The 13,324-nt window shown below is 45.0% G+C and overlaps 1 protein-coding gene and 2 non-coding genes across 3 annotated transcripts; all 3 read right to left on the reverse strand.

The window, feature by feature from the left end:
* Nucleotides 1-297: 297 nt before the first annotated feature.
* LOC143582612 (rRNA 2'-O-methyltransferase fibrillarin 1-like) lies at nt 298-12,951 on the reverse strand. Its single transcript, XM_077065132.1, has 6 exons — nt 12,577-12,951; nt 1,868-1,963; nt 1,713-1,790; nt 1,458-1,634; nt 667-735; nt 298-586 (listed from the first exon to the last, which is right to left on the reverse strand). The coding sequence occupies exons 1-6, from the start codon at nt 12,904-12,906 to the stop codon at nt 416-418; spliced, it is 921 nt and encodes a 306-aa protein (XP_076921247.1). The 5' UTR covers nt 12,907-12,951; the 3' UTR covers nt 298-415.
* Nucleotides 883-954, reverse strand: LOC143582614 (small nucleolar RNA snoR60). The gene has a single exon (XR_013144002.1). It is a non-coding gene; the product is annotated as a small nucleolar RNA snoR60 (small nucleolar RNA).
* Nucleotides 1,252-1,322, reverse strand: LOC143582615 (small nucleolar RNA snoR60). Its single transcript, XR_013144003.1, has one exon. It is a non-coding gene; the product is annotated as a small nucleolar RNA snoR60 (small nucleolar RNA).
* Nucleotides 12,952-13,324: the final 373 nt, after the last annotated feature.

A 13,324-nucleotide genomic window follows, 5' to 3' on the forward strand; every position in this document is an offset into this window, starting at 1 on the left:
TTTATAGTATATTTGTGTTAAATATTTAAAAAGGTTTTTTTTTCTGTTAATTCCAATGGCTAGTTATTTGTTTTGAAAATCATGGCACATGCGTTAATACTCCAACTTAAGGCTAAGGGTAATGGGGTTTGATTGAGCCACAAGTGATCAAATCAAAACCCGACACGTAGACGATGACATGACCCTGGATCAAGCCCCAGAGGGTATAGTGGCCCACGTGATCTGGAGCTTGATCCAGTTTTTTTGATAATAATAAACTTGCAAACAACTTAAAAAAAGATAAACAAACACCAAGGGCAAGACCCAAAATTGCCAACATAAATCTAAAACTTGAAATTAAGGTACTACATCAATAAGTTCTAGAACAAAGGATCAAATAACCACTTAATTCATTCATTCATATTACAAACCAAAATTAAGATTTCACTTTCTTGGGTACACGATAAGCTCCAACCACACAAGCATGGTCTCGTTCAAAGGGCTCAAGCGTTACTTGCTCCATAGGTTTAAACTGCTCAGCTTGAAGCTTCTTAACTTCCGAGGCAAACACCGCCTCTGCTGGAACAGTAGAATCTATGCAGTTTGCCTATCGACATAAATGTTGGTATTAAAATTTCAAGTAACTAACCTATAAATAATATGAATATGAGGAACGTAAAAGCAAACCTTAATCGATATAACAAAATAGCCTCCGGTTTTCAAGAAATAAGATGCATTGAGAGCTAAAATCCTAGCCTGCAAACATGAGAAATGTTAACAAAGGCTAATGAAACTTAAACGTTTAACTGCGCATTCACTTAAGACAAATGCATAAAATAAAAACAGCTAAAATGTATTTTTGGCAAATCAATTAAAAACAAATAAAAAACAAAAGAGGAAAATATCATCAGAAACTCGGTTTTTGCATCATCCAGGATGTCCTGAAGGGGAATCCGAGTAGCTCTTCATATGATACGTTAGAAATAACTAAAAAATAATTATCAAAACAATAAAACCAAAAACAATTAACCAGCTCAAGACTTGATATAACGATATATAAGCATAAAAACAACTTGAAGGCAACAATGCAAAGAAAAAATAGATCTTAAACACAACATAAAACCGACAATATTTAGCTGCGATTAAATAATCGAATAAAATCATGAAAAACACACTGAAACCACAAAGTAAACCATTTTGTTGTAAAATAAAATGCAACATGTTTTTAACATATCAATGAATAACTGAAAACAATAAATCAATAGCAATAAAACCATCAGAAACTCGGTTTGGCATCATCCAAGATGTCCTGAGGGGGAATCTGAGTAGCTCATCATATGATTCATTGCAAGAAATCAAAAGAAAAATGCAACATTTTTTAAAACAACACAACAATACTTGTAAAAATCTTGAAAACATCAACAAAACCAAGCTAAGAAAATTCCAAGATAGATAATAATGATAAATGAAAAGCAAACCTGATCAGGTTGAGCAACATCAGAAAATATGACATCAACCATGCCAACAAGCATCCTGTATTTAGCAGGGTGTCTGGCATCTTCAATAATAGGAATAACATTTGTTCTCTTTTTCGCCATGTTCACCAAATCTCTTCCACTTCTATGTGAAAACTCAACAGCATACACAACTCCAGTCTAGCAATTACAACATCATAACTATTATTAACACAAATTTTCAAATACAAGTACAAAATTACTAATAAAACTTCTTACCGGTCCAACAAGATCAGACACATGAGACACAGTAGTTCCAGATGCAGCACCAAGATAAAGCACACGAGATCCAGGTTTCTGAAAATATAATTAAAAACATTAAACCCTAATTTTATGACAAAATTGCTTTTATTAGTAATAAAATGTGTACTTACCATCCAAATATTGTCAACACCACCAAGAATAGCAGCAGCTAATTTTGATCTAAAAGGATTCCACACTCTGTACTCAACCTTTGTGCCATCTTCATTCTAAATACAAATCAAATTGGTTAATAATTTGAAATTATCAACATAGTATAAGTGTAGAAAACTAAATATAATAAACTAACTATAAAAAATTATTTTGTAAATCAACTTTAAACTTTTATTATAACAATAATATAGCTAAATTAAAACAATTTTGTTTCTCTTTTAAAATACAATGTTTTCTACAATTCGAGTCTGCAATCAACTCACACTTATTTCAAATATATAAGTTATTTGCATCTACTACTAATATATATTTTACTCAAACCTAAGTTGTAAAAAATAATGCTGTTCAAGTTAACAATTCAAACCATCATCTGCTATTTTGTGTACTGAAGAAACACTAATCGACCCCGGGCAGATTATGAATAATCTGAGGGTTAAGTAGATGTTTCCCACGAGGGTTAGGTCCGGCAAAGATGGTTCTTCTGATAACCTGCAAAACAGACACCGTGAGCTCATCACTGAGAAGGGGGGGTACCTCCTTGTGACCACCCTCCGGCGTGAGAATCAGACTAGATTGCTCTTGAATATAAGTGTATATTAAGAGAATGACTAGAGCAGATATCAGGTAATATATCAAGATATGAGATGAGATGAGATAAGATATAAGGTAATGTAATGTGTCCATACCATTCCAAGGTGTTGGAGTATTTATAGCCAAAGGTAGGTTTCCAAGCAGGTACAGCCGGCTGAATAGTGTTCCTGTTCTGCCAACTGTGGGCTACGCACATGCCATGCTGGTGGTTGGTGGGTAGGCAGCGGCTGATAGTGACCAGGCCGGCTGTGTACTATTCCTGTTCCACCAACTGCAGGCCATGCACGTCCTCCGACAGGTTGGTGAGTAGGCAGTGGCTAATAGTGACATACAGTACAAGAGCTTGCTGCTCGTCATACTGTTGTCAGTGAGCTGTCATATCTTTGGTCAGATCTTTTGTCCATACCTCGTCAGGTACAGTACAAAAGATCCTCCAGTATCGTACGGACTGGCTTATTTGTGCGGGAGTGTTCCCGGCTTTGTGCAGGAGTGTTCCCGGCTTGCTCATCTCCTCTTCAGGTGACTACTGAATTATTTAAGAGTTAAGTGCCTTGTGCGTGTAGCCTTGCTGCGTAGGTAGCCTTCCCTGATGGCTTGTATCCGCAGCTGCGGGAACAGGCGGAGTACTTCACCATTGGGAGGCTTTTCCTGCGGGAACAGCTTGCGTACTGCGCGTAAGGACGTCACGTCTCTGAGCATGGTGGGTCCTGCGGCCCCAGTTGGTTTCCGCGCAGACGTCTCTCTTCAAGGGGTTGCGAGTTTAGCCTTTGCGCAGACGTCCCTGTTGAAGGTGAGTCTTGCGGGTTCAACTGCGCAAACGTCCCTCTTTGAGGTGAGTCTTGCGAGTCCAACTGGGCTCTGCTGGGACCTACCTCTTCAACTCCCCCCAGTCCAATGTTCTTCTCATGAATTAATAAGTGAGGTGAACTTTTGGACTTAAGCAAAGGGTTTTGAAAAGGGTTTAGTTTTAAGGTTTTCCATGGGGATTCTTCCCGCGGAAGTCCTAATGTCACGCAGAAATTCCCGACTTTTCTGCTTGATCTTTGGGTATGATGCAGGTAGGTCTGTAACCTCCTCGCAAGTCAGGAGCGTTGAGTTCCACTTGTGTAGATTCTCCATGAGGTTTTGGTAGTTTTGAACATAGTGATCAATTATGTTTAAACCACCAATTCCATCTTGGAGCTTCAAACAATCTAGTTCTCGACGTTCCCGCTATGCGGGGATGATATTCCCGTTTCCGCAAGCATGGCCCGGAAGATCCTTCTTGGTTTCAATTCCCTGCGGAGTGCTAGGTATGTGAAGGGTTTCGCCTTGACACTGTACCCGCACTCGTCTTATAGTTACTTTTACTTCCAAGGTATTCCTGGCTTCAATTCCCTGCGGGTGCTTAGTATGTGAAGGATTTTGCCTTGACACTGTACTCGCACCCGTCTTATGGTTACTTGGTTGCCGAGGTATTCTTGGCTTCAATTCCCTGCAGGTGCTAAGTATGTGAAGGGTTTTGCCTTAACACTGTACTCGCACCTGTCTTATAGTTACTTGGTTGCCAAGGTAAGGGGTATATTCCCGCTTAGTTTTGAATCTTTTTGAATCTTTGAATTTCGAAGAGTTGGTGAAAGGATAAGAACAGTCCAAACTGTTGAAACGTCGTCCGACGGTTTCTTCTGACATTGTCAGGACGTGCAAGAAGTTATGGCGACGTGACAGTACATGGTCATTCCAGACGCTTTCTCAGGCGCGTGGGCGCGATTTTTTGGGCGCGTGGGTGCGGATTTTACGGCGCGCGTCCCGTCAACAGCTGTTGCCAGTTTGCTTTTTCCACGTGTCATAGTTTCATTGCATCAGCTCTTTTCTCTCTCCTCCGCATTAAATTCATCGCATTCATTGAGATGAGTATATAAAGGGGGAGAGGGTCCTTTGTAATCCACACTTTCACTTCTATCTTCTCCTTAAGCGATTTCCGGCGAATATTCTTTCTGAAATCGTTGCCTTTCATCCTTCCAGAATGTCTTCTTTCCATGATGTTGAGGCTACTGCCGAGGAGTCTGACGTGTTCGTCGAGAATCCGTCGTCCACTTCCGATAAGGACGATAAGAGCACTGCTGGCGAATGCCAGTGTGCTCTTCCCATCGAGCTCTATCGGTACATCGTCCGGAAGTTCATGCTCGAGCCGTTCGAGCCTGAGTTTCCGGAGCCACACCAGACGGTGTACGATGCCCCCAAGGGCAAAATAGGGGTGTATGCTGCATTCTTCGTTTATGGGAATCTTAGGTTCCCATTGACGAAGTTTGTATACCGTGTCTTGGAGAGGCACGGTGTGCATCTGACGGAGGTACACCCGATGGCGATCGCCAAGATCCGCCACTTTGAGTGGGTGTGCCTTATTCTGGGTGCGGAGCCCCACGTTGATCGGTTGATGACCTTCTACTCCTGGAGGTGCATCCAGGGGTGGTACACCTTGGTCAATCGGATCAAGGGTTTGAAGATCTGCGCTACCGAGCGCAGTCTTCGGTCGTGGAAGCGGGGGTTTTTTTATATCTCCGCTCGCGTCGTCCCCCCTGCGATGACGTTTAAGAATGGCAGAGGACTCCCCGCCCTTCACGCCTCCAACTACCAGGAGGCGGAATGGTTCTCCCAGGTTTCCCGGATCCAGTCTCCGGTTTACCGCTTTGCGGAGTCCGGGATGGTGATGCTCGGGATGAGCCGGGTGTGGAAGGAGGCGTCACAGATTCCCATCGTCCTTGAATACGGTTTGAACTCTGTCCCTTACGGTATGCTTCATATTATCCGTTAATTTAAGGTTTTGTTCTAACCGTTTTCTTTTTTATTACAGAGGGAAACGACTTGCAGTCTCTCCTGCAGCCGCGGGAGAGTGATGGTCCCGCTCGGATGGGTACTCGTGCTCTAGATGAGAACGAGTTGCCCATCCTTGAGCAAACGGCGGATCGGTTCGTGGAGGTCTACCCGCCAGGCCACGAGATCATGAGCGCCAGGCGGCCAGGTAAAGAACTTTTTGACCCTCGCCCTCTCAATGCTCAAACCTCTGCGGGAATTCCTCTAATTTTGTCATCTTCTGATGAGGAATCCGCAGATGGTCCTTTATTGGCGAGGAAGAAGAAGGCTGCCGGTGGGAAGGGGAAGGCGAAGATTGCCTCCACTGCCGATCCGATGAATCGATCTGACTCGGAGACCGAAAGCGAGGAGGTGGCGGGGAACCCTGGTGGTGATGAGACCATTACTCCGGAGGTTGAGACGGCTGTCACCTCCGGGCAGACCAGTACCGCGACGGTGACAGGCGTAAAGAGGCCGGTTCCATCGGGTTCGTCCCCGCTTGTTCGTACCTTCAAGCTCAAGAGGACTTGTAAGTACAAACTTCCTTTACTTTTAACTTCATATCATTCCGCCATTATGCTAATATATCTTCTTTATGCAGGCGTGGATGCTACGGCATTCCAGAGTGGAGCGGGAGGGAGCAGCTCTGGACCCATGAAGGTAGGTTTGGTCAACCTATCCGAGGCGATGACCCAGGCGGCTACGCCTGCTTGCAGTACTGGTTCAGTTGCTCATCCCGTTGAGCCAACTGTTCAGCTGTGCAATTATCCCCGCCGGCCGTCAGTGCCATTTTCATAGAATCCATCACTGAGCCGGCGGTGATTTCTCTTGCGGGCTCTTCCGCAGCCGCGACCACGGTTGTGAGTTCACCTCCGGTGAGTTCACCTCCGTTGGTTTCCACCGCGGCAACCTCCACCATGCCTCCGGCGCCTGCGACAATGGCCAGTCCTTCAGGTACGTTTGGGGTTGGGGCGTCTAGCCAATCCTTGCCTCTTTCCCGTCTCCTTGACCTTTTGGATGGATATCCCTTAGGTTCAGGTGATGAGTTTGGTGGCTATCACTCTGTTGTCGACCCTACAGGTGCGTAGGGTTATTTTGGCCTTTTTATTATTTTATATATATATATATTTTTTTATATATCATCTTTTCCTAACTGCTTTTCGCTTTTGCAGTGTCGGATTCCAATGAAGTGTATGTTCCACGATGGAACATCCGCCGAGGAACAACCCTTCGGACGCCTGTAGAATGCGTCGAATGGGCGCGCCACGCCGCCCCAAGGGGGGCGCTGGGGGAGGCAATGTCAAGCTACCAGGAGGGTAGGTTGACAAACGAGCTCCGGATTCTCCTAGCCCGGATGCAGCCGCGCGTCGAGCTGCTTTGTCGTGAAAACGACAAGTTAAAAGCAGCTCGTATCCAAGAAGTAGCTCAAGCGCGGGCTGTCCGGGAGGAGAACAGGAGGCTCTCCGCCGCTGCTGCGGAGAAGGAGAAGGCCTTCAAGGCCCTTGAAGTTGAAGTTCAGGCCCGTCTCGAGGCCCGTTCCAAGGCTGCCCAAGCTGTTAACGAACAGCTTCGGTTAGCTAAGGAAACTGCTCGGAACGCAACTGAGAGGGCCACCAGGGCTGAAGCTGTTGCTGAGCCTCTACGCATCGAGAATGAGGAGCTTAAAGCCAAATTAGAGAGGCTCCAGCAGGCTCATGATGCCTTGGCTATGGAAGACGCCAAGAAGCTCCAAGAGATCTTGGACCAGAGGGGCATGCTTGACCACACTGAGCGGAAGCTAAAGGGCGTCGAAGAGGCTGCGGCTAAAGAAGTGTTGCTTGCCAACCTTAACAAAAGTGAAGCCGAACGCGCCAGTAATCAAGCTCAAGCTGCCCTCCAGGATGCTCTGGTTACCAACGAATGGCTTCTACGAGAAGCGTTGTCGCAGGTAAGCTTAGCTTCATAATGTCTTTACGCTTTTCTTTGTACATAGAAAAGGTTTTGATACTTGTATATATTTTTTTTCTTGTAGGTTGTGCATCGAGTCTTCACGGACACATCATATGACGATGCCATGAGCGCAGCCCTCAACGCTTCTCATGAGGATGGGGAAAAGGCTGGCTTCCTGCTTGGTCTAGGGTTCGTTGAGAATGGCATCCCGCTTTCCAACTTCCCTTTATATGATGTGGATACCGAAGCTGCTTATGACCAAGCAGTGAACCAGTATGCTGCCTTCCCGCATCCAGTGGTGGAGAAGGTGAACGAAGTTGCTGCAGCTGATGATGGGTTAACCATTCTCAAGACCTTCCTTGAACCGGCACAGCCAACTGATGGTGCGGGTACAAGTGGGTTTGGAGGTCGTGGTCCTGAAGCCTGAACCTTTAGATCCCTTCCCACTGTTAGGATAGGTTTACATTGTATAGATTTATATTCTTGTAGGCGGGTAGATACCCGGCCATTCTTTGTAATACTTGAATTATTATGAAATATAAATCTTTGTGCGGGTAGGACCGCCACTCTTGCTCTATAAACGTTATACGACTTGCTCATGCATATTATAGTCTAATTTGGCACTTGTTTTGCCGCATAAACAATATATGATTTGCTTGTGCATGCTTTAGTTTAACTTAGCAATTTCTTAAGTACTTTAAATAAGTTAACCTATCAACGTGGTAGATAATAGGTTAAAGTTTTGCTTCCTCTTTCGTGATTGTGCGGGTAAGATCGTCACTTGCACTTAGTAGGATGGCTAAACTTTACCTATATCTGACCTGCGTGGAGGTTTTCCTCATTTTTTCCTTGAAGATGTTTTCTAAGTGTTTAGAATAAGTTAACCGTTCGACGCGCAGTTGTCAATAGGTTAGTTCGGTTTCCTCATGATTTGTGCGATTAGGACCGGTACTTTCATTTAGTGGAATCACCAAACTTTACCTATAACTGACCTGCGTGAAGGTTTTTCGTTTATTGTGTTTACGCGGGTTTTTCCGCCGTCCACACGCAACGATTTCTTTACACATGCGGTGAAAACCGGCATCGGCGTTTTGAATAAATTAACCGTTCGACGCGCGGTTGTCAATAGGTTAGTTCGGTTTCCTCTATCATGATTTGTGCGGGTAGGACCGGCACTTTCATTTAGTAGGATGACCCAACTTTACCTATAACTGACCTGCGTGAAGGTTGGCCGTTTTTTGTGTTTATGCGGGTTTTGCCGCCTTCCACACGCAACGACTTCACACCTATTTATGTGGTGAAATCCCGGCATCAGTGTTTTGAATAAATTAACCGTTCGACGCGCGGTTGTCAATAGGTTAGTTGGGTTTCCTCTATCATGATTTGTGCGGGTAGGACCGGCACTTTCATTTAGTGGGATGACCCAACTTTACCTATAACTGACCTGCGTGAAGGTTGGCCGTTTTTTGTGTTTATGCGGGTTTTGCCGCCTTCCACACGCAACGACTTCACACCTATTTATGCGGTGAAAACCGGCATATCAGTGTTGAATAAATTAACCGTTCGACGCGCGGTTGTCAATAGGTTGGGTTTCCTCTATCATGATTTGTGCGGGTAGGACCGGCACTTTCATTTAGTGGGATGACCCAACTTTACCTATAACTGACCTGCGTGAAGGTTGGCCGTTTTTTGTGTTTATGCGGGTTTTGCCACCTTCCACACGCAACGACCTACTTCCCCACTTATGTATGCGGTGAAAATCGGCATATCAGTGTGGAAAGTTTACAAGTATAAATGTAAGATCATCAGCATCAATGTGATAAGGAGAATCATTTCCATTAGAAGTGGCTCTGGGCCTTTTCTTTTACAAGTTTGGAATTGATCTACATGCAGACTGTGTAATTGAGCTCCCTTCCATGTTCTTGGGAGTGTCATCGAGCCTTTCGAGCCGATATGCACTTGGTTCGGAATCTCGTTGTTTACGCAGTATGTAGTCTCCGACATTGAAGCTGCAGTTATATTCGTGTTTTCCCCAACTGGGGTTCTACACGTATTAGCCTGCTCAGCGTTCATTACGCCACGAGGTGCGTGAGCGTCCCATCTCTGACAAATGCTTCGACGATGTCTTTCAAGTCTACGCATTCCTCGGTGTTGTGGCCTCTTGTCCTCTGGAAGTCACAGAATTTGCTCTGATCAGTGTTGTGACGCTCTCGGATTATTGGAGCCTTTGGCCATGGGAGCCTCTCGGTGTCGAATATCTCGGTGACGCTTTTGGTGAGTGGCGTCCATCTGGAGTTCCGGTTCGACGACTGCATGTTATCCTTTCCGCCTAACCGAGGGTGCGAGCCGGATGAGGTGTCAAAGTTTACCCTTGACTGCCAAATGCCTAGCTTCCTCTTTTTGTTTAGTCGAGCGGTAAGGACATTGTTTTCTCTTGTTTTCTGGGTGTAGAGGTTTGTGCTTTGGGGAAGATCTCTACCCAGTTGCTTTTCCGTTTCCGCGAAGCGTTTAGCTGCTGTCATGATGGCATCCCATGTGGATGGCATGCCATCTTTACCCGTTAAGGTGCGGATGAGCTCTGGGTCTTTCGCGCCCTGGATGAAAGCAGCGCGAACAAGATCTTCGCTAATATTACCCAGACTTAGCTTCTTTGAGTTGAAGCGAGTGATGAAGTCTAGCAAAGATTCATCTTCCTCACGAATGCAATTGAGGATTGTCCATTGCTCTTCGGTATACTTTCTCTGTTGACTGAAGTGTTGGCTAAACTTGTGCTGAAAGTCCGCCCAATCATAGATGTGGTGGACCGGTAAACGATCGAACCACGCCCTGGCCGCTCCAACCAGCGTCATCTGGAACATATAACACCACGTGGGTTCCGTCCATCTGCTGACGGTTTCCCCCGCTATGAATCTGTTCAAGTGATCATCAGGGTCGGACATACCATCATAAGTGCCGATGTTGGACATCTGTTTGGCACTTTTCGGGGCAATTGCTTCCGCAATGTCCCTTGCAAATTTGGACTTTCCCGCATTTGCGGCAGTTGGTCTAAAGGTTTTGGAGAAGTCACGTGGGTTTCCACCCGCGTTTTTTGGTTTGAAGGTTTCTCCAAAATTCCTTCTCGGTTGGAAGTCCGTTTCCTTACGCTTCCCTTTCGCCCTATGGCGAGGGTTTGCGTCGGTGTCGGATTCCTCCGAATCATCGTCCAAGTATTTCTTACTCATTGCTCATGTTGAGCTGTTGAGTGCTTCTGAATTCGTCAGCCTGTTGGAGTGAACGCAAGCGTTCATCCAACTCAGCTTGGAATTCCCTTTGACTTTTTTCCGCCCACGCTTTAACTTGTTCAAGTGTTTGGCGAGGGGGCCTCGTCTGTTGTCTTTCCACCTGGGTTTCAATGAATCCCAGGGGAGAATTGTTTACTGCACTTGCCCCGGCTCGGGTAACCGGGGTAGTGTTCGTAAAATTTACTGCACTTGCCCCGGCTTGGGTAACCGGGGTAGTGTTCGTAAAATGTGTGTATTCGCCGGTGTTCCTCCCAGTAGCTGGGGTTGTGATTATCGGGATTTCTTGGTCACTCGCTGGCTTTGGCAACGGAGTAACCTTAACCATCTTTTCGGAGGTTTTGAAAAAACTGAATGAATTAGTTCTAGCTTTTATACACGGATGGCGCCAATGAAGAAACACTAATCGACCCCGGGCAGATTACGAATAATCTGGGGGTTAAGTAGATGTTTCCCACGAGGGTTAGGTCCGGCAAAGATAGTTCTTCTGATAACCTGCAAAACAGACACCGTGAGCTCGTCACTGAGAAGGGGGGGTACCTCCTTGTGACCACCCTCCGGCGTGAGAATCAGACTAGATTGTTCTTGAATATAAGTGTATATTAAGAGAATGACTAGAGCAGATATCAGGTAATATATCAAGATATGAGATGAGATAAGATATAAGGTAATGTAATGTGTCCGTACCATTCCAATGTGTTGGAGTATTTATAGCCGAAGGTAGGTTTCCAAGCAGGTACAGCCGGCTGAATAGTGTTCCTGTTCTGCCAACTGTGGGCTACGCACATGCCATGCTGGTGGTTGGTGGGTAGGCAGCGGCTGATAGTGACCAGGCCGGCTGTGTACTATTCCTGTTCCACCAACTGCAGGCCATGCACGTCCTCCGACAGGTTGGTGAGTAGGCAGCGGCTAATAGTGACATACAGTACAAGAGCGTGCTGCTCGTCATACTGTTGTCAGTGAGCTGTCGTATCTTTGGCCAGATCTTTTGTCCATACCTCGTCAGGTACAGTACAAAAGATCCTCCAGTATCGTACGGACTGGCTTATTTGTGCGGGAGTGTTCCCGGCTTTGTGCAGGAGTGTTCCCGGCTTGCTCATCTCCTCTTCAGGTGACTACTGAATTATTTAAGAGTTAAGTGCCTTGTGCGTGTAGCCTTGCTGCGCAGGTAGCCTTCCCTGATGGCTTGTATCCGCAGCTGCGGGAACAGGCGGAGTACTTCACCATTGGGAGGCTTTTCCTGCGGGAACAGCTTATGTACTGCGCGTAAGGACGTCACGTCTCTGAGCATGGTGGGTCCTGCGGCCCCAGTTGGTTTCCGCGCAGACGTCTCTCTTCAAGGGGTTGCGAGTTTAGCCTTTGCGCAGACGTCCCTGTTGAAGGTGAGTCTTGCGGGTTCAACTGCGCAGACGTCCCTCTTTGAGGTGAGTCTTGCGGGTCCAACTGGGCTCTGCTGGGACCTACCTCTTCAAGTTAACAATTCATAAAACCATCATCTGCTATTTTGTGTACCCAATGTTAACCGAAATAAAATCAATTCATGTTTTCATACATTTCTAGCTTTATATCCTCCAGTTCAAGGGTGTTTAAATTCCTTGATGATAATAATAAGTACGATGATATAAGAGAATATAGACCCGTTGGGTAACTTACTAACCCAGCTTATTATCTTATGGAAAAAGTTTATAAATTGCTTAAAATAAACAATCCCAAACACCTACTTCATGTGTTTCATGATTAACATCACCATTTCAAGTAGCATACAATATAAGCTATCAATACGTTTTTCCCCAAAGCAAGTTAGCAGCACAATATGTAAAAGATATTGTTTGTTTTCTATCACTTTAGCATGTATAAAAAAAATATTGTGACTCATGTTATTATCTCTATCTTATATATTTATTTATATACCACCGTGTCACATGTATTAATATCTCTATTCATGTACTTAAGCATCCATTTTTTTCATATAAAGCAGAAAAAAAACTTTAGCCCAATTGGTTCCGAACCGAACCATTTAAATATAAAATAACATGTACCTGGACAGAGATCCTCTTCTCATTATAGACAGCTTCTCCAGGAACCATATTCTTAGTGCAAAGAGCATCTTCTTTACCCTTGGCAATAAACACACCTTCATGTCTATGCGGCTCCACAATAACCTTACTTCCTCCCTTCATTCCACCGCCTCTACCGCCACCACGTCCACCTCTGCCACCACCACCACGACCTCTACCACCACCGCTTCTTCCGCCACCCCCTCTGCCGCCGCCACGGCCGCCACTTCTTCCGCCTCTACCGCCGCCATCGCCACGGCCGCCTCTAAATCCACCACCGCCGCCACGTCCTCCTCTGATTGGAGCTCTCATGGTTCACTGGTGGTTGGTAGGGTTTATGAGTGAAGCGGAGGCCTTTTATAAGAACAAGTAGAGTTTAGGGTTTTGGTTACACACACATTTCTAGCTCATATTATTTTACATCTTTAATTAATTTGTGGGCTAGTAAATATGGGCTAAATTAAATGGCTCTGTATTTTCTTATATCGTACTACTTGGCCCATTTAAAATTTTTAATTCCCCATCAAATTTAAATACAACATGCTAAAATGTGCCCGTGCAATAAAGCGGGGAACAACGCAAACCGATACTCGCGTAACATGCTAACTTTTTAAAATTAAATTAAATAAAAAAATTGTAATAATATTATATTCAAATTAAAAAGATAAAATGTTTGTGTTTATGTTGTGCCTTTAAAAAAATATATATTATCATATGAAAAAGTTATGAT

This window comes from Bidens hawaiensis, unplaced genomic scaffold (genome assembly GCF_021521415.1).
Source record: "Bidens hawaiensis isolate Kalapana, Puna unplaced genomic scaffold, B.hawaiensis_p1.1 tig00031804_1, whole genome shotgun sequence".
NCBI lineage: Eukaryota > Viridiplantae > Streptophyta > Magnoliopsida > Asterales > Asteraceae > Bidens > Bidens hawaiensis.

Coding starts and splice junctions, on each gene's coding strand:
- LOC143582612 (XM_077065132.1), bottom strand. CDS start 12,906: ATGAGAGCTCCAATCAGAGGAGGACGTGGCGGCGGTGGTGGATTTAGA. Junction 1,635..1,712: donor TGTCTGATCTTGTTGGACCG/GTAAGAAGTTTT, acceptor TGTAATTGCTAG/ACTGGAGTTGTGTATGCTGT. Junction 587..666: donor ATTTTGTTATATCGATTAAG/GTTTGCTTTTAC, acceptor TTATGTCGATAG/GCAAACTGCATAGATTCTAC.